Below are 20,229 nucleotides of genomic sequence, written 5' to 3' on the forward strand. Positions count from 1 at the left end.
CTGAACCACTTCTTGGCAATACTAGGCCTAAAAGTAGATACATAACATGATAAGTTCTTTGAAATGCCACAGGGAACTTCATTATATGATAATAAACCCTTTAGGTACTAGAAACAATACTGTAGCCAACATTGACAATGGCAGTCACAAACAAGTGTTGTCTGTGTTGTGGGATCTTATCACTAAAAGGAAGGACCAGACAACTAAAGCTATTCAGTTTTTAACAATGAACCCTTGATGGCTACTTCTATGTCAGGGCTAGTTTCACAAACTTTACATCCCTTGAAATGTCAAAATATTTACTATAAAATACAGATTCATATAGTTTTTTTTCATTTTATAATAACCTTTCAAGAGAAAAACTTATAATCTGGATTTGGATATAATTGATTTATGCTACTAAAAGATTTTTAAATATTTAAAATATATTACACAACTGGAAGTTTTCCTCTGTCCTAGATTATCTCCATATTGATTTATGTAAATAATTTTACCAGGTTTTGAGTGTGGATTTTTTGCTTTTTGTTTTTGGAGTGTTTATTCATGCCATGTCAGACTATTGCATATGGAAAAGATAATTGCATTTTTCTTTTTTAATTATTAAAAATAATCTTTTGTATTACTCAATTCCTAGAAAGAATCAGGAAAGTAAAAGTCTAAAAAGCAGTGGTTTGAAGAAGAACAGGAAGGCTGCAACAGAGCATTTTGTGTAGGTTAATGAAGGTTATTAGTTAAGCTACTTTTTCTGCCCTAGTAGTCACTGACTGGACATGCCTCTGCATAATCCTATTTTTTTAAAAAAATATTTTTTACTATACTTTAATTTCTGGGATACACGTGCATAACATGCAGGTTTGTTACATAGGTATACACATGCTATAGTGGTTTGCTGCACCCATCAACCCATCATCTACATTAGGTATTTCTCCTAATGCTATACTTCCCCAAGCCCTCCATCCCCCGACAGGCCCCAGTTTGTGATGTTCCCCTCACTGTGTCCATGTGTTGTCATTGTTCAACTCCCACTTATGAGTGAAAACATGCATTGTTTGGTTTTCTCTTCTTGTGTTACTTTGCTGGGAATGATGCTTTCCAGTTTCATCCATGTCCCTGCAAATGACATGAACTCATCCTTTTTTATGGCTGCATAGTATTCCATGGTGTATATACACCACATTTTCTTTATCAAGTCTATCACTGATGGGTATTTGTGTTGGTTCCAAGTCTTTGCTATTGTGAACAGTGCTGCAATAAACATGTGTGCATGTGTCTTTATAGTAGAATGATTTATAATCCTTTGGGTATATACCCAGTAATGGGATTCCTAGGTCAAATGATATTTCTGGTTCTAGATCATTGTGGACTGTCTTCCACAATGGTTGAACTAATTTACACTCCCACCAACAGTGTAAAAGCATTCCTATTTCTCCACATCCTCTCCAGCATGTGTTGTTTCCTGACTTTTTAATGATTGCCATTCTAACTAGCCAGAGGTGGTATCTCATTGTACTTTTGATTTGCATTTCTCTGATGACCAGTGATGATGAGCTTTTTTTCATATGTTTGTTGGCCGCATAAATGTCTTCTTTTGAGAAGTGTCTGTTCATATCCTTTGCCCATTTTTTGATGGGGTTATTTGTTTGTTTCTTATAAATTTGTTCAAATTCTTTGTAGATTCTGGATATTAGACCTTTGTCAGATGGATAGATTGCAAACATTTTCTCCCATTCTATAGGTTGCCTGTTTAATGATAGTTTCTTTTGCTGTGCAGAAGCTCTTTAGCTTAATTTGATCCCATTTGTCAGTTTTTTCGTTTGTTGCCATTGCTTTTGGTGTTTTAGTCATGAAGTCTTTGTCCATCCTTATGTCCTGAATGGTATTGCCTAGGTTTTCTTCTAGGGTTTTTATAGTTTTAGGTCTTATGTTTAAGTCTTTAAACCATCTTGAGTTAATTTTTATATAAGGTGTAAGGAAGGGTTCCAGTTTCATTTTTCTGCATATAGCTAGCCAGTTTTCCCAACACCATTTATTAAATAGGGAATCCTTTCCTCATTGCTTGTTTTTGTCAGATTCATCAAAGATCAGATGGCTATGGATGTGTGGTGTTATTTCTGAGGCCTCTGTTCTGTTCCATTGGTCTATATGTCTGTTTTGGTACCAGTATCATGCTGTTTTGGTTACTGTAGCCTTGTAGTATAGTTTGAAGTCAGGTAGCATGATGCCTCCAGCTTTGTTCTTTTTGTTTATGATTGTCTTGGCTATACGGGCTCTTTTTTGGTTCCATATGAAATTTAAAGTAGTTTTTTCTAATTCTGTGATGAAAATCAGTGGTAGCTGATGGGGATAGCATTGAATCTATAAATTACTTTGGGCAGTATGGCCATTTTCACAATATTGATTCTTCCTATCCATGAGCATGGAATGTTCTTCCATTTGTTTGTGTTCTCTCTTATTTCCTTGAGCAGTGGTTTGTAGTTCTCCTTGAAGAGGTCCTTCACATCCCTTGTAAGTTATATTCCTAGGTATTTTATTCTCTTTGAAGCAATTGTGAATGGGTGTTCACTCATGATTTGGCTCTCTGTTTGTCTATTATTAGTGTCTTTGAATGCTTGTGATTTTTGCACATTGATTTTGTATCCTGAGATTGTGCTGAAGTTGCTTATCAGCTTAAGGAGCTTTTGGGCTGAGACGATGGGGTTTTCTAAATATATAATCATGTCATCTGCAAACAGAGAGAATTTGACTTCCTCTCTTCCTATTTGAATACCCTTTATTTTTTTTATCTTGCCTGATTGCCCTGGCCAGAACTTCCAACACTATGTTGAATAGGAGTGGTGAGAGAGGGCATCCTTATCTTGTGCCTGTTTTCAAAGGGAATGATTCCAGTTTTTGCCTATTCAGTATGATATTGGCTGTGAGTTTGTCATAAATAGCTCTTATTATTTTGAAATACGTTCTATCAGTACCTAGTTTATTGAGAGTTTTTAGCATGAAGGGATGTTGACTTTTGTCAAAGGCCTTTTCTGCATCTATTGAGATAATCATGTGTTTTTTGTCATTGTTTCTTTTATGTGATGGATTACATTTATTTATTTGCATCTGTTGAACCAGCCTTGTATCCCAGGGATGAAGCTGACTTGATCGTGGTGGATAAGTTTTTGATTTGCTTCAGGATTCAGTTTACCAGTATTTTATTGAGGATTTTCATGTCAATGTTCATCAGGGACATTGGCCTGAAATTTTTTTGTGTGTGTGTCTCTGCCAAGTTTTGGTATCAGGATGATGCTGGCTTCATAAAATGAGTTAGGGAGGATTCCTTCTTTTTCTATTGATTGGAATAGTTTCAGAAGGAATGGTTCCAGCTCTTCTTTGCACCTCTGGTAGAATTCAGCTGTGAATCCATCTTCTCCTGATTTTTTTTTTTGGCTGGTAGGCTATTAATTACTGCCTCAATATCAGAACTTGTTATTGGTCTATTCAAGGATTTGACTTCTTCCTGTTTTAGTTTTGGGAGGGTGTATGTGTCCAGGAATTTATCCATTTCTTGTAGATTTTCTAGTTTGTTTGTGTAGGGGTGTTTATAGTATTCTCGGATGGTAGTTTGTATTTATGTGGGATCAGTGGTAATCTCCCCTTTATCCTTTTTTATTGTGTCTATTTGATTATTCTCTCTTTTCTTCTTTATTAGTCTGGCTAGCGATCTATCTATTCTGTTGATCTTTTCAAAAAACCAGCTCTTGGATTCATTGGTTTTTTTGAAGTGTTTTTCATGTCTCTATCTCCTTCAGCTCTGCTCTAATCTTAGTTATTTCTTGCCTTCTGCTAGCTTTTGAAGTTGTTTGCTCTTGCTTCTCTAGTTCTTTTAATTGTGATGTTAGACTGTTGAGTTTAGATCTTTCCTGCTTTCTTCTCTGGGCATTTAATGCTATAAATTTCCCTCTAAATACTGTTTTAGTTGTGTCCCAGAGATTATGTTATGTTGTGTCTTTGTTCTCATTGGTTTCAAAGAACTTAACTTATTTCTGCCTTGATTTCATTTTTACCCAATAGTCATTCAGGAGCAGGTTGTTCAGTTTCTATGTATTGTGTGGTTTTGAGTGAGTTTCTTAATCCTGAGTTCTAATTTGATTGCTCTGTGGTCTGAGAGACTGATTGTTATGATTTCCATTCTTTTGCATTTGCTGGGAATGTTTTACTTCCAATTATGTGGTCAGTTTTAGAATTAGTGTGATGTGGTGCTGAGAAGAATGTATAGTCTGTTGCTTTGGGGTGGAGAGTTCTGTTGATGTCTATTAGGTCTGCTTGTTCTAGAGCTGAGTTCAAATCCTGAATATCCTTGTTAAGTTTGTGTCTCATTGATCTGTCTAATATTGACAGTGGGGTGTTAAAGTCTCCCACTGTTATTGTGTGGGAGTCTAAGTCTCTTTGTAGGTCTCTAAGAACTTGTTTTATGAATCTGGGTGCTCCAGTATTGAGTGCATGTATATTTAGGATAGTTTTCTCTTCTTGTTGCATTGATCCCTTTACCATTATGTAATGCCCTTTTTGTCTTTTTTTATCTTTGTTGGTTTAAAGTTGTTTTATCAGAGGCTAGGATTGCAACCCCTGCTTTTCTTTTTGCTTTCCATTTGCTTGGTAAATATTTCTCCATGCTATTATTTTGAGTCTGTGTGTGTCTTTGCACATGAGATGGGTCTCCTGAATACAGCACACTGATGGGTCCTGACTCTTTATCTAGTTTGCCAGTCCGAGTCTTTTAATTGGGGCATTTAGCCCATTTACATTTAAGTTAATATTGTTATGTGTGAATTTGATTCTGTCATTATGATGCTAGCTGCTTATTTTGACCATTAGTTGATGCAGTTTTTTCATAGTGTCGATGGTCTTTAGAATGTGGTATGTTTTTGCAGTGACTTGTACCAGTTTTTCCTTTCCATTTTTAGTGCTTCCTTCAGGAGCTCTGGTAAAGCAGACCTGGTGGTAACAAAATCTCTCTGCATATGCTTGTCCGTAAAGGATTTTATTTCTCCTTCACTTACGAAGCTCAGTTTGGCTGGATATAAAATTCTGGGTTGAAAATTCTTTTCTTTAAAAATGTTGTATATTGGTCCCCACTCTCTTCTGGCTTATAGGATTTCTGCAGAGAGATCTGCTGTTAGTCTGATAGACTTCTGTTTGTGGGTAACCCAACCTTTCTCAGTGGCTGCCCTTAACATTTTTTCCTTCATGTCAGCCTTGGTGAATCTGACAATTATGTGTCTTGGGGTTGATCTTCTCGAGGAGTATCTTTGTGGTGTTCTCTGTATTTCCTGAATTTGAATGTTGGCTTGTCTTTCTAGGTTGGGGAAGTTCTCCTGCATAATATCCTGAAGAGTGTTTTCCAACTTGGTTCCATTCTCCCTGTCACTTTCAGGTACACCAATCAAAAGTAGGTTTGGTCTTTTCACACAGTCCCATATTCCTTGGAGGCTTTGTTCATTCTTTTTTTGCTAATCTTGTCTTCATACTTTATTTCATTAAGTTGATCTTCAATCTCTGATATCCTTTCTTCTGCTTGATCGATTTGGCTGTTGATACTTGTGTATGCTTCACGAAGTTCTTGTGCTGTTTTTCAGCTCCATCAGGTCATTTATGTTCTTCTCTAAACTGGTTATTCTTAGCTTTTTTGCATTGGGTTAGAACATGCCCCTTTAGCTTGGAGGAGTTTGTTATTACCCACATTCTGGAGCCTACTTCTGTCAAATTGTCAGACTCATTCTCTGTCCAGTTTTGTTCCCTTGCTGGTGAGGAGTTGTGATCCTATGGAGGGGAAGAGGCATTCTGGTTTTTGGAATTTTCAGTCTTTTTTGCGATCATTTTTCCTCATCTTTGTGGAGTTTTCTACCTTTGGTCTTTGATGTTGGTGACTTTCAGATGGCGTTTCTGTGTGGATGTCCTTTTTGTTGATGTTGATGCTATTCCTTTATGTTTGTTAGTTTTCCTTCTAACAGTTAGGCCCCTCAGCTGCAGGTCTGTTGGAGTTTGCTGGAGGTCCACTCCAGACCCTGTTTGCCTGGGTATCACCAGCAGAGGCTGGAGAACAGCAAATATTGCTGCCTGTTCCTTCCTCTGGAAGCTTCATCCCAGAGGTGTGCCCACCAGATGCCAGCTGGAGCTCTCCTGTATGAGGTGTCTGTCGACCCCTGCTGGGAGGTGTCTCTCAGTCAGGAGGCACAAGGGTCAGGGACCCACTTGAGGAGGCAGTTTGTCCCTTAGCAGAGCTCGAGCACTATGCTGGGAGATCCGCTGCTATCTTCAGAGCCAGCAGGCAGGAACGTTTAAGTCTGCTGAAGCTGTGCCCATAGCTGCCCCTTCCCCCATGTGCTCTGTCCCAGGAAGATGGGAGTTTTATCTATAAGCCCCTGACTGGGGTTGCTGCCCTTCTTTCAGAGATGCTCTGCCCAGAGAGGAGTAATGTAGAGAGGCAGTCTGGCCACAGCAGCTTAGCTGAGCTGCGGCGGGCTCTGCCCAGTTCACACTTGCTGGAAACTTTGTTTACACTGTCAGGGGAAAACTGCCTACTCTCAAGCCTCAGTAATAACATGACGGATGCCTCTCCCCCCACCAAGCTGGAGCATCTCAGGTTGACGTCAGACTGCTGCGCTGGCCACAAGAATTTCCCCAGTGGATTGTAGCTTGCTGGACTCTGTGGAGCTGAGATCTGCTGAGCTAGACCACTTGGCTCCCTGGCTTCAGCCCCCTTTCCAGGGGAGTGAACTGTTCTGCCTCACTGGCTTTCCAGGTGCCACTGGGGTATGAAAAATAACTCCTGAAGCTAGCTCAGTGTCTGCCCAAACAGCCACCCAGTTTTGTGCTTGAAACCCAGGGCCCTCGTGGCGTAGGCACCAGAGGAAATCTCCTGGTCTTCAGGTTGTGAAGATCATGGGAAATGTGTAATTTCTGGGCAAGAGTGCATCTTTTCTCATGGCATGGTCCCTCACAGCTTCCCTTGGCTAGGGCAGGGAGTTCCCCGACCCCTTACACTTTCCAGGTTAGGCAACACCCCACCCTGCTTCTGCTCCCCTCCATTGCCTGCACCCACTGTCTAACCAGTCCCAGTGAGATGAGCTGGGTACCTCAGTTGGAAATGCAGAAATCACCCACCTTCTGCGTTGATCTCGCTGGGAGCTGCAGACCGGAGCTGTTCCTATTCGGCCGTCTTGCCAGCCACCTGATAATTGCATTTTTCAATGTTGAGGTTTTAAAATATTTCACAAATTACTTGATACTGCTCCCTTCAAAGGGTGGAACCTGATTCCTCTCCCCATGAGCATGAGCCGAATTTAGTGACTGTCTTCTAAAAAATAGAATATGGTGGAGATGACTGTGTGACTTTCAAGAGTAGGTCATAAAAGGTATTACAGATTCCTGCTGGCCCTGTCTCTCGGATCGCTCATTCTGGGGAAGCCAGCTGCCATGTCATAAGGACATTCAAGCAGCCCTGTGGAGAGGCTGACATTGCAAGGAATAGAAGCCATTTGCCAACAGCCCTTTGAGTGAGTCATCTTGCAGGAGGATCCTCCAGCTCCAGACAAGCCTTTAGATATCTACAGCCCCAACCAACCTCTTGATTGCAACCTTATGAAGAGCCACTCAGATAAGTTTCTCCTAGATTCTTGACCTGCAGAAATTCCAAGAAATAAATATTTGTTTTAATGGTGGGAAGTTTGGGAGTAATATTTTACACAACATTAGGTCGCTAACTACAGCAGTTCATAAACTGTTCTGTAAGGTAATTGCTTACAATATTTTGCTACTCTGGACACTAAGAGGGGCTCCACCTTCCTTTCACACTAAGTTATGGCAAAGAATGGAAAGAGCAATATCACTCTAATCTCTAATTGTAATCCTCATTTTTTTTTTTCTCATGTTGCTGTTTCACTTCTACATTCTGCAGTGGGAAGTCCTGAATATTCAGTGTTAATATTGATGCCTATTTAATGATGGATGCATTTTAAAAAATATTCATTGTAGAAGGCATTGCAAGCATTAGAAAACAATATTTCTAATATAAAAGTAATTACACGCTTTAATGATAAAAATATTCAATGAATTAGTAATGGAAGGGAGTTTCTTCTACATGGCGACGAGCATTTATGAAAAACCCACAGCTAATGTAATCAGTGGTTAAAGACTGAAAGCTTTCTGTGTCGGAACTCAGAAAACAATGTCCTGAAATATGGTGCTTTGACATGCTGAACTAAAGAAGCAGTCTCAAGGTCTCTCTGACCCCCACCCCTCTAATCTTCTGTCTCTCCCAAAGCAGAGAATGAGGCTATTCTCTGAAGTTTCCTTTTCTACCTAAAAACTGGACCCCAGAGAGGAACACAATTGCCTTCAATTCCTTCCCTGAAATTTCATCAATCAGAGAAGATTAAAACTCATATCACAGAGGAAGACACTGAAAATTTAACACCATTACAGCCCAGATGAAATTTGAACTTTGTCCCAACTATTAATAGTATTTATTCTCTGGTCCTATCTCATTCAGTTTCCAAAAAGAATCATTCATAAGATAATGTCTGCCTCCAGGTCCACTCATTTCCTCCCCAAAATCATTTACTGCTACAACCCCACCTAATCTTCCCCTATGGAGCATTTTTACCCCACTGGTTATTGGGTAGCATGCACATTAGAATAAATTTGTTTTTTTTTTTCTCCTATTAATCTGCATTTCTTCAGTTCATTTTCAGTGAACCTTCAGAGGGGGAAGGGGGAAGCTTTCCTTCTTTGCCCCTATACCCCTAAATAAAAAACAAGATGAGGATGTCTGTTTTTGCCACTTCTATTCAACATTTTACTGGAAGTTCTAGGTAGAACAGGCAAGAAACAGAAATAAAAGACATCCAAATAAAAAAAGAAGTAAAACTATATTTATAGATGACATGATATAATATATAGAAGATCCTAAAGGATCCACACAAAAATATTAGACCTAATACATAAAGTCATAAAGATTGTGGGATACAAGATAAACACAGAAAAATTATTTGTATTTTTATGAAGTAGCAATGAACAATCCAAAAGTTAATTTAGGAGAACTATTTATAATAGCATCAAAATCTTAGCAATAAATTCAAGAAATGCAAGTCTTTGTATACTCAAAGCTATTAAACATTTTTGAAAGGAAGAAGACCTAAATAGATGGAGAGATAGTCCATGATTGTAAATTGGAAATCTTAAATTTCCAGAGTAATCTACAGATTCATTGCAATCGCTATCATTTTTTTTCCCCCCTGAGATGGAGTCTCACTCTGTCACCCAGGCTGGAGTGCAGTGGCATGATCTCCACTCACTACAACTTCTTCTTCCGGGTTCAAGCAATTCTCTTGCATCAGCCTCCCAAGTAGCTGGTACTACAGGCATGCACCACCACACCCGGACAATTTTTTTTTTTTTTTGTATTTTTAGTAGAGACAGGATTTCAACATGTTGGCCAGGCTGGTCTCGAACTCCTGACCTCAGGTGATCCACCCACCTTGGCCTCTGGAAGTGCTGGGATTACAGGTGTGAGCCACAAGACCTGGCCTGAAATTGCTATCAAAATCATAACACCCTTTTCTGCAGAAATGGAGAAGCTAATCATAAATTTCGCATGGAATTTCAAGGTTCCTTGAATAGCCAAAACAATATTGAAGAATAACAAAGTTGACAGACATATATTTCCTCGTCTTAACAAGGAAGCAAGATAGCCCACCCACATGTAGGCAGTCTTGGCAACCTTAGGCTCCCCTTTGGTTACGGCCCCTTACCGGTGACAGGGAACATAACAGGAGGGCTCTCTGGGAGGGTGCCATCCCTTTAGGGATGCCAACCTAAAGGAAAGAAGATGAGAAAAAATATGGAGCATTTGTTTGGGCCAAGGTTGAGGGCGACAGCTCAGGACACATTTCACACTTCAAGGTTGCCTTTGGAGAGTGCTCCGGAGAGCAAAAGAGGGCTCACTACAGAAGTTGTTCTTCAGGAATTCTTGTAGGTTTACAGAAATAACATTGGTTAGTGAGTGGTTGAACTATAGGGTGTATGACTATGACATTTTATGGCTACTTGGTGTCAGTCTAGAGCCTGAATAGCAAGTGGCCTCAAGAGGTAATCACTTATCTCAAGGGGGAGTGAGATGTGACTACTGTTACATTTGATTTTATTAATTTATTATACTTTAAGTTCTAGGGTACATGTGCGCAATGTGCAGGTTTGTTACATAGGTATACATGTGCTGTGTTGGTTTGCTGCACCCATTAACTCGCCATTTACATTAGGCATTTCTCCTAATGCTATCTCTCCCCCTGCCCCCCACCCCACTGTGTCCGGAATTGGTTCCTTCTGATGGGTTCTTGGGCTCGCTGACTTCAAGCATGAAGCCACAGACCCTCGTGGTGAGTGTTACAGTTCTTAAAGATGGTGTGTCCAGAGTTTGTTCTTTCCAATGTTCAGATGTATCTGGAGTTTCTTCCTTCTGGTGGATTTGTGGTCTTGCTGACTTCAGGAATGAGGCCACAGATCTTCGCAGTGAGTGTTACAGCTCTTAAAGGTAGTGCCTCTGGAGTTGTTTCTTCCTTCTGGTGGGTTCATGGTCTTGCTGACTTCAGGAATGAAGCCGCAGACCCTCGTGGTGAGTGTTACAGCTCATAAAATAGTGCAGACCCAAAGTGTGAGTAGCGGCAAGATTTATTGTGAAGTGCAAAAGAACAAAGCTTCCACAGTGTGGAAGGGGCCTGAGTGGGTTGCCACTGCTGGCTGGGGTGGCCAGCTTTTATTCCCTTATATGGCCTTGCCCACATCCTGCTGATTGGTCCATTTTACAGAGCACTGATTGGTCCATTTTGCTGATTGGTTCCTTTTACAGAGTGCTGATTGGTGCATTTACAATCCTTTAGCTAGACACAGAATGTTGATTGGTGCATTTACAACCTTTAGCTAGACACAAAAGTTCTCCAAGTCCTCACCTGACCCAGAAGCCCAGCTGGCTTCACCTCTCACCATGACAGACCCCAGTGTGTGATGTTCTCTGCCCTGTGTCCAAGTGTTCTCATTATTCAGTTCCCACCTATGAGTGAGAACGTGTGGTGTTTGGTCTTCTGTCCTTGTGATAATTTGCTCAGAATAATGGTTTCCAGCTTCATCCATGTCCCTGCAAAGGACATGAACACATCCTTTTTCATGGCTGCATAGTATTCTGTGGTGTATATGTGCCATATTTTCTTAATCCAGTGTATCTTTGATGGACATTTGGATTGGTTCCAAGTCTTTGCTATTGTGAACAGTGCTGCAGTAAACATACGTGTTCATGTGTCTTTATAGTAGTATGATTTATGATCCTTTGGGTATATACTCAGCAATGGGATGGCTGGGTCAAATGGTATTTCTAGTTCTAGATCCTTGAGGAATTGCCACACCATCTTCCAGAATGGCTGAACTAATTTACACTCCCACCAACAATGTAAAAGCATTCCTATTTCTCCACATCCTCTCCAGCATCTGTTGTTTCCTGACTTTTTAATGATGGCTATTCTAACTGGTGTGAGATGGTATCTCATTGTGGTTTTGATTTGCGTTTCTCTGATGACCAGTGATGATGAGCATTTTTTCATGTGTCTGTTTGCTGCATAAATGTCTTCTTTTGAGAAGTGTCTGTTCATATCCTTTGCCCACTTTTTGATGGGGTTGTTTGTTTTTTTTCTTGTAAATTTGTTTTAGTTTTTTGTAGATTCTAGATATTAGCACTTTGTCCGATGGGTAGATTGCAAAACTTTTCTCCCATTCTGTAGGTTGCCTGTTTACTCTGATGATAGTTTCTTTTGCTGTGCAGAAGCTCTTTAGCTTAATTAGATCCCATTTGTCAGTTTTTTCTTTTGTTGCCATTGCTTTTGGTGTTTTAGTCATGAAGTCCTTGCTCATGCCTATGTCCTGAATGGTATTGCCTAGGTTTTCTCTTGGGGTTTTAATGGTTTTAGGTCTAACATTTAAGTCTTTAATCTATCTTGAATTAAGGTGTAAGGAAGGGATCCAATTTCAGCTTTCTACATATGGCTAGCCAGTTTTCCCAGCACCATTTATTAAATAGGGAATCCTTTCCCCATTGCTTGTTTTTGTCAGATTTGTCAAAGATCGGATGGTTGTAGATGTGTGGTGTTATTTCTGAGGCCTCTGTTCTGTTCCATTGGCCTGTATCTCTGTTTTGGTACCAGTACCATGCTGTTTTGGTTACTGTAGTCTTGTAGTATAGTTTGAAGTCAGGTAATGTGATGCCTCCAGCTTTGTTCTTTTGGCTTAGGATTGTCTTGGCAATGCAGGCTCTTTTTTGGTTCCATATGAACTTGAAAGTAGTTTTTTCCAATTCTGTGAAGAAAGTCATTGGTAGCTTGATGGGGATGGCATTAAATCTATAAATTACCTTGGGCAGTATGACCATTTTCATGATATTGATTCTTCCTATCCATGAGCATGGAGTGTTCTTCCATTTGTTTGTGTCCTCTCTTATTTCCTTGAGCAGTGGTTTGTAGTTCTCCTTGAAGAGGTCCTTCACATCCCTTGTAAGTGGTATTCCTAGGTATTTTATTATCTTTGTAGCAATTGTGAATGGAAGTTCACTCATGATTTGGCTCTCTGTTTGTCTGTTATTGATGTACAGGAATGCTTGTGATTTTTGCACATTGATTTTGTATCCTAAGACTTTTCTGAAGTTGCTTATCAGCTTAAGGAGATTTGGGGCTGAGACGATGGGGTTTTCTAAATATACAATCATGTCATATGCAAACAGGGACAATTTGACTTCCTGTTTTCCTAATTGAATACCCTTTATTTATTTCTCCTCCCTGATTGTCCTGACCAGAACTTCCAGCACTATGTTGAATAGGAGAGGTGAGAGGGGGCATCTCTGTCTTGTTACATTTTAAATGCCTCTCTGGGCCTGACAATTTAAAGGGACTAGTATTCCTCAGATGAAAAGTTATTTCCTTTCTTGAGGCCTAAGTTGGCATACACAGCTCCTTCTTTCAAAGTCAATTACTAGGTTAAAAAGGATGTTAAGTCTCTTTATAAATATTGCCACATCTCTTTCCAGAAGTTATACCAGTTTTCACTGTCATCAGTGGTGCATGAGTCTTAGACTCACTACACTCTTGCCTTTAAAGTAGAAGTAATAACGAATACATAAACTTGTATATGTATATAGGTTTTTTTTCCATAAAGCATAAGTAGTTAATGGGGCTATATACTCTACCCACTTTTGTTTGTGAAACACTTTTCTATTTACTTGGCATCCCCTTTCACTGTCAGTGGTGCCCTAATGACAGTTATACAGTCACCATATCTCTAATACATACTTTTTAAATTTCCAGTTCCAGTTTCAACTTAAGTGAAGTGACAATTTAAAGAGAATTATTTCATAGGGGATATAGCTTCTTAAATCTTCTTTGTGCTTTCAAGACAAACTTTTCTAAATTTAAAAAATTACTGCTTCAGTAAATAATTTGTATGGTGTATTGAAGAGTGTAATACCTCTTCTCCCTTTGCTTCGACTTAAAAATAAATGTTATTGTGCCGGTTGTTCTCTAATTCCCTTTGAATAGATAAAAATATAGCTAATTTCAATACCTGCCACCTGTGTAGATTTTCTTTGGTCTCCTTACCTATATCTCCTTTGTACCTAATGGAATTCCAGTTCCTCTCTGAGATCATCGCTAATAGTTAATCTATATAGTTTAGGCCCTATTTCTAGTGAATATCTGGTGGTGATTAGCTGCTATTCTTGTCTCTGTCTGGTTCTCTGTACTTGGTTTTAATTAAGAATCTGAAAAAAGGTTTATTAGTATATAACACTAACTGTACAATGTCCACTTTTTCTACTGCCCAGCTCTTACCACATCTTGACTATACTTCTCTGAAATCAAACCCCTCTATTTTCTGAGCAGAGTTTGAAAGATCTCCTTTGTTTTAGATTGGAAATGAATGTGCTCTAAATTGGGTGTTGTCTGGTTCAGCCCCCTTCACTGAGAACTTCAATCCCCATATACAGAAAGAAACCTTGGGGAAAGGTGATGTCAGGGGAGAAGAGGATTCTGGATGTTTTAGAAATACATGTACATATTAATAGTAGGGGAGTGGCTGCTGATTTTTCTCTGGGATGTATACTGTAACTCTCTGACTTAAGTATATAGTATGAAGTGTAACACCTTTACTGAGCTGCAGCAAATCGGGGCTATTTGTATCAAATTGCTGAATTTCTCAATTCAGAATCTCGCAAGAGATCTAACATTAGTTTCAAGTGTTGTACTGCATGTGGTTGCAACAGGGAGTGTTTAATCTTCTGTTTTACTCTAGAAGCTGTAAAACAAGTTTTAAACATTTTCCCCCACCGCTACAAACATAATCATCTCATGTTAAAAGCAGTCTACTAGCAACCCAAAGCTGTCAACTGCATTTGGTAATTTAAACCTTTACTCTTCCGTGGCTACTCTTTGCCTACTACAAAAGGCTCTGGGAGAGAAGTTGCATGTCTAAAATCAGCTTCCTTTATTCCCTCCTGGGTTGGGAGATAGCCATGAATGGATTTGAAGTAGAGTAGAAACACTTTGGCAGCTAAGTGGAGGCCAGATTTGAGGCATATGGAGGAAGATTAGAAAAGGAAAGACCAGTCAGTAGGGTTTTGTAATATGTCAAGCAAAAGGTAATGAGGGCTTGGAGTACTTCAGTGGGAGTACTGATGGAGAAGAAAGAAAAATTTGAAGAATTTCAAGCAAGCAAAATTGGCAGGGCTTGATGATATATTGGAAAAGGAATGTTAAGGGAAAAGGATTACTCTAAGGTTTCTGCTTTGGGTAATTGAGTTATTCATTGAGTCACTAACTGAATTAAGAAATGTAGAAGGATTTAGTAGGATTAGATTTGGAAGCTAGGAATGTGCGGAAAATTATGAGTTTTAGTTTGTGCATACTGAGTTTTGAGTGTTCATGAAACATCCAGTTGTTTACATTCAACAGTATATAAACCTGATGTTGAGGGAGAGCTGAGTGGTGGAGATATAGGTTTGGGATTTCTCAATTTATAGATTATTAAAGCAGATTTCCCAGGGAGCGAGAAGAAGAGTGAGAACGGTAGTCATTTAAAGATAGAAGCCTAGGGACACCTTTGAGTGAAGAGCATGTAGGGGCCAAGGGAAAACTTCCCCTTTCCCCTGTGAAGATTCACTAAAAATCACTGATAAAATGCAGATTAATAACGGAAAAAGCATACAAGTATTTTGTATTTAAAAGCATGCAAGTATTAATAGGATAAAAAGCATACAAGTTTTACATAACACAAGAGCCTTCAGAATGAAGACCCACAGATACAGGGGAAGTTCTCCATTTAAAATATATATATTTAACAAAATATGAACAGCCATGTAGAAATAGGATTGGACAAAAAAGGTATAAACTAGTACTAATAGACTGAGTGGGGAAACCTAGCAAGGCCTGTCTTTCTAGATTCTTCTTGGCCTCGCTGTGCTACATTCCTTCCTTCTGGGTGTGGGACAGTACCCTCTCTGGTTAGGGGTCTTATGACTTATAGTCAAGGCAGGTCAGATCATTTCTTCATGGCCAGTTTTTCCATAGAAAGGGAGGAAGAATGTTAGAAAAATATTTTTAGGTTTCATGACTGGCTTTGGGGAGATGGGGCTCTGGTTTCTATGACCTGCCTTGGAGAAGAGAGATTCTAGTTTCTGTGGCTAGCCTCCAGGGAGAATGAGGGGCCAGGTGAAAGTCAGAAAAAGCTTTTGCTTCTGAGACCGCTTCTGAAGGACTTCATTTTGGGATGTTGTTTTTTGGGACCCTACAATAGAACAAAGAATGAAGTGGGAGACCAAGAAGGAAGCTAGTGAGGTGGGAGATGGTGGAGTTTCAAATGGCATCCACAGGTTCAAACATAGTAAAGAGGCAAAGTGCAATAAGGATTGAAATACTTCTGTTGGATTTGACCAATTCAAGTTTATTTTGGTGAATGTGACTAGATCCAATGGATGTTAGTATTAGCTGGGAACTTTAAGATAATGTAGCCTTAACCCTTATTTTTAAAGATCAGAACATTTTAGATATAAGAACTTTGATAATTTTTATCTAGGTTATAACTAAAAATATTCCTTGCACAACATAGGTGTTCAATAAATGATGGTTGAATGAGTGATTGAACTCTTTATTGGCAGAGCCAGAACTAGAAATCATACATCCAGATTCATGTTGTAGAGAAAGCTTTTTCTCTACTGTTTTAGGTTTGAATGGTTGGGAGCCTGAGAAATAACTGACAATAGACATGTATCAGGAGAAAATACAAGGTTTATTTACATGTGCACACCATAGGTAAGGTGGAAGTACTTAGTAATGAGTAACTTACTGAATAGTAGAGGTAAGGGTTTATATGCCAACTTCACAACAAAAAAGGGAGTGTGTTTAGGGCTTCCATGGGAAAGTATGGAACGTTCTATTGGACTTCCAGTAATGTGGGAGCCAGTGGCACCTGTATTTTCAGGAAGGGGATGAATACAGCTGTAGTTCCTGGAGTATCTGCCTAATGCTTCTTTCTGTTGCTGCTGATTGCTCAGATGTTTTCAGCTTAATTTTAATACCTCTTAGTGGCCCGTCATGCTACCAAAAATAGAGTGGGCTTCTTCAAGGAGATGGGCACGCCGGGTTATCGGGGTGAATGCATCAATCTGCTCATCTGCCAACTGAACTAGACCTAGGTGCCAAACTGTAGTAAATTTTTATCAATGAAGTGGAAGCATGTGTTTTTGTTTTTTTGGGGGGGAATTTTTATTGAGTATCTTCAGGGAAGATTATTTCCTGCGTTATTTTCAAAAACTGGAAAGGAAGGGTCAAAAAAAAAGACAGTACCTGGCCGGGCGTGATGGCTCATGCCTGTAATCCCACCACTTTGGTAGGCTGAGACGGGCAGATCACCTGAGGTCGGGAGTCCGAGACCAGCCTGACCAACATGGAGAAACCCTGTCTCTACGAAAAATACAAAAATTAGCCAGGCATGGTGACACATGCCTGTAATCCCAACTACTCGGGAGGCTGAGGCAGGAGAATCGCTTGAACCTGGAAGGCGGAGGTTGTGGTGAGCCAAGATTGTGCCATTGCACTCCAGCCTGGGCAACAAGAGCAAAACTCCATCTCAAAAAAAGAAAATAAAATACAGTAGCTTATGTTCATGGCAAGCACCTCTCCTCATAGTCTAGTTCCAAGGAAAAAATTCCAGCGTTTCCTCAAGGCTACAGAAACCAAAACAGCATGGTACTGATAGGAAAACAGATATGTAGACCAATGGAACAGAACAGAGGCCTCAGAAATAATACATCTACAGCCATCTGATCTTTGACAAACCTCACAAAAACAAGCAATTGGGAGAGGATTCCCTATTTAATAAATGGTGCTGGGAAAACTGGCTAGCCATATGTAGAAAGCTGAAACTGGATCCCTTCATTACCCCTTGTACAAAAATTAACTCAAGATGGATTAAAGACTTAAATGTAAGACCTAAAACCATAAAAACCCTAGAAGAAAACCTAGGCAATACCATTCAGGACATAGGCGTGGACAGAGACTTCATGACTAAAACACCAAAAGCAATGGCAACAAAAGAAAAAACTGACAAATGGGATCTAATTAAGCTAAAGAGCTTCTGCACAGCAAAAGAAACTATCATCAGAGTAAACAGGCAACCTACAGAATGGGAGAAAATTTTTGCAATCTACCTATCTGACAAAGGTCTAATATCCAGAATCTACAAAAAACTTAAACAAATTTACAAGAAAAAAACAACCCCATCAAAAAATGGGCAAAGGATATGAAAAGATGCTTCTCAAAAGAAGACATTTATGCAGCCAACAAACATGAAAAAATGCTCATCATCACTGGTTATCAGAGAAATGCAAATCAAAACCACAATGAGATACCACCTCCAGCCAGTTAGAAGGGCGATCATTAAAAAGTCAGGAAACAACAGATGCTGGAGAGGATGTGGAGAAATAGAAACACTTTTACACTGTTGGTAGGAATATAAATTAGTTCAGCCATTGTGGAAGACAATGTGGTGATTCCTCAAGGATCTAGAACTAGAAATACCATTTGACCCAGCAATCCCATTACTGGGTATACACCCAAAGGATTATAAATCGTTCTACTGTAAGGACACATGCACACATATGTTTATTGCAGCACTGTTCACAATAGCAAAGTCTTGGAACCAACACAGATGTCTATCAATGATAGACTGGATAAGGAAAATGTGGCATATATACACCATGGAATACTATGCAGCCACAAAAAAGATGAGTTCATGTCCTTTGCAGGGACATGGATGAAACTGGAAAACATCATTCTCAGCAAAGTAACACAAGAAGAGGAAACCAAACAATGCATGTTCTCACGCATAAGTGGGAGCTGAACAATGAGAACACATGGACACAGGGAGGGGAACATCACACACCAAGGCCTGCCAGGGGTTGGGGGCCTGGGGGAGAGATAGCATTAGGAGAAATACCTAATGTGAATGATGAGTTGATGGGTGTAGCAAACAAACATGGCACGTGTATACCTATGTAACAAACCTGCACGTTGTGCACATGTACCCCAGAACTTAAAGTATAATAAAAAAAAGTTTAACTTTGTTATGAAATCATTTTATAAATATTATATAATATACATTACATGTTATATATTTGATATATTTTATATATTAGTATATTGCATATGTATATAGATATAGCCGTGTATATACATACATACTCAAATATATATGACACAGACTAGGAAATGAAATAGGTCATGGATCAAGGAATCACCAGTTTTTAAAATCATTTTATTCACATAGATATAGATGAGAAAAGTGCATACATTATACTATGACTTTTCACAAGTTGAACATACTATGGAGAAGCATTTTACCTTTGACTGAAAACATTTAATAGAGAAATGTAAAATATTAAGAGATTTCAGTATATATTGAATAAAAAGTTTTAAAAGCAAAAATTACTTTCTAATACTTAAAATATGTTTTCCAGGTGTCTTTGATGTTATTTTCAACGAAAGAAATATATGCATTTTCCAAAGTCATGAGATAAGGCATCTTTCTCTTGCTCTTGACAATGGCATTGTCACTGGAATGGTGTGTAATAAATTTTCTTTTTGCCATATATCAATAGTATTATGTTTGTATATATTTTTGTATAATATACATTTATAAGATTACCATTTCCTTTTGGCTTGTACTAGTGCTTTTTTCATTCTGTTTTGTTTCATTAGTTGTTGAGATTGTGATGCATAAATGGTTCTAAATTTCAGCAATTGGAATTTAGACAAGAAAAAGTAGACCAATTTTCTAATAACATTCAAAATTTTAATGAGCTTTCAAAAGGAGACTGACTTCTCAATGGCCGTTTTGGGGACCATATTGTTGGGGAAAAAACAATAATTTTATATAATTATACCTTGTATTGCTTAGTTTAGATTTGAAAAGTAGCATTTAATATAATGCATACATTTTATTTATTTTTTTAAATAATATAATATAGAATAACTTTAATGTACTGTCTTAAGTGCTTAATATGTATTACAATATTTCATTCTTCAATCTACTAGATGAGACAATCCATTATTATTTGTATTTAACGGAAGAGGAACATGAAAAATAGAAGGATTAAGTGAGTGCACAGAGTCACAAGCTAGTAAGTGTGAAAGCAGGAATTTAGTGTAGGCAATCTGACACTAACACTCATGCTACAGCTTCCTCATATAACGCTATACAATAATTGTTTTTTTTTTTTTGGAGACAAGATCTTGCTCTGTTAACCAGGCTGGAGGGCAGTTGGCATGATCAGAACTCACTGCCGTCTCGAATTCCTGGGCTGAAGCATTCTTCCTGCCTCAACCTCCCCAAATACTGGCATTACAGGCTGATTTCAACTCATGGGATGTTGTTTAACTTAAGGGAAAAGAATGCTTATAGAAAAAAACCCACCTTGTGTAATTTATATGCCTGAAATTCTGACTAGTGATCAATCAGTCAGACTTTTCCATGAAGTCTTTTCTTCTCTGCTCTGGACTTGCTAAGGTACCTACACTATAGTTCACAGCACATTCTGATCAGCATGGAACCTGGTCATAGTAAATGCTTAAGAAATACGAATGTGGATATGGAACCTACTCCACT

The 20,229-nt window shown here is 38.9% G+C and overlaps 1 protein-coding gene across 1 annotated transcript in view; it reads left to right on the forward strand.

Annotated features, from left to right (window-relative positions):
- Positions 1-20,229, forward strand: part of RP1 (RP1 axonemal microtubule associated) — a 322,165-nt gene that overhangs the window by 123,315 nt on the left and 178,621 nt on the right. Inside the window, exon 13 of the mRNA XM_073998827.1 lies at positions 19,082-19,185. Coding sequence (XP_073854928.1) covers positions 19,082-19,185 — 104 coding nt within the window. The remainder of the gene's footprint in view (positions 1-19,081; positions 19,186-20,229) is intronic.

The sequence above is a fragment of the Macaca fascicularis genome, chromosome 8, assembly GCF_037993035.2.
Source record: "Macaca fascicularis isolate 582-1 chromosome 8, T2T-MFA8v1.1".
Lineage (NCBI taxonomy): Eukaryota > Metazoa > Chordata > Mammalia > Primates > Cercopithecidae > Macaca > Macaca fascicularis.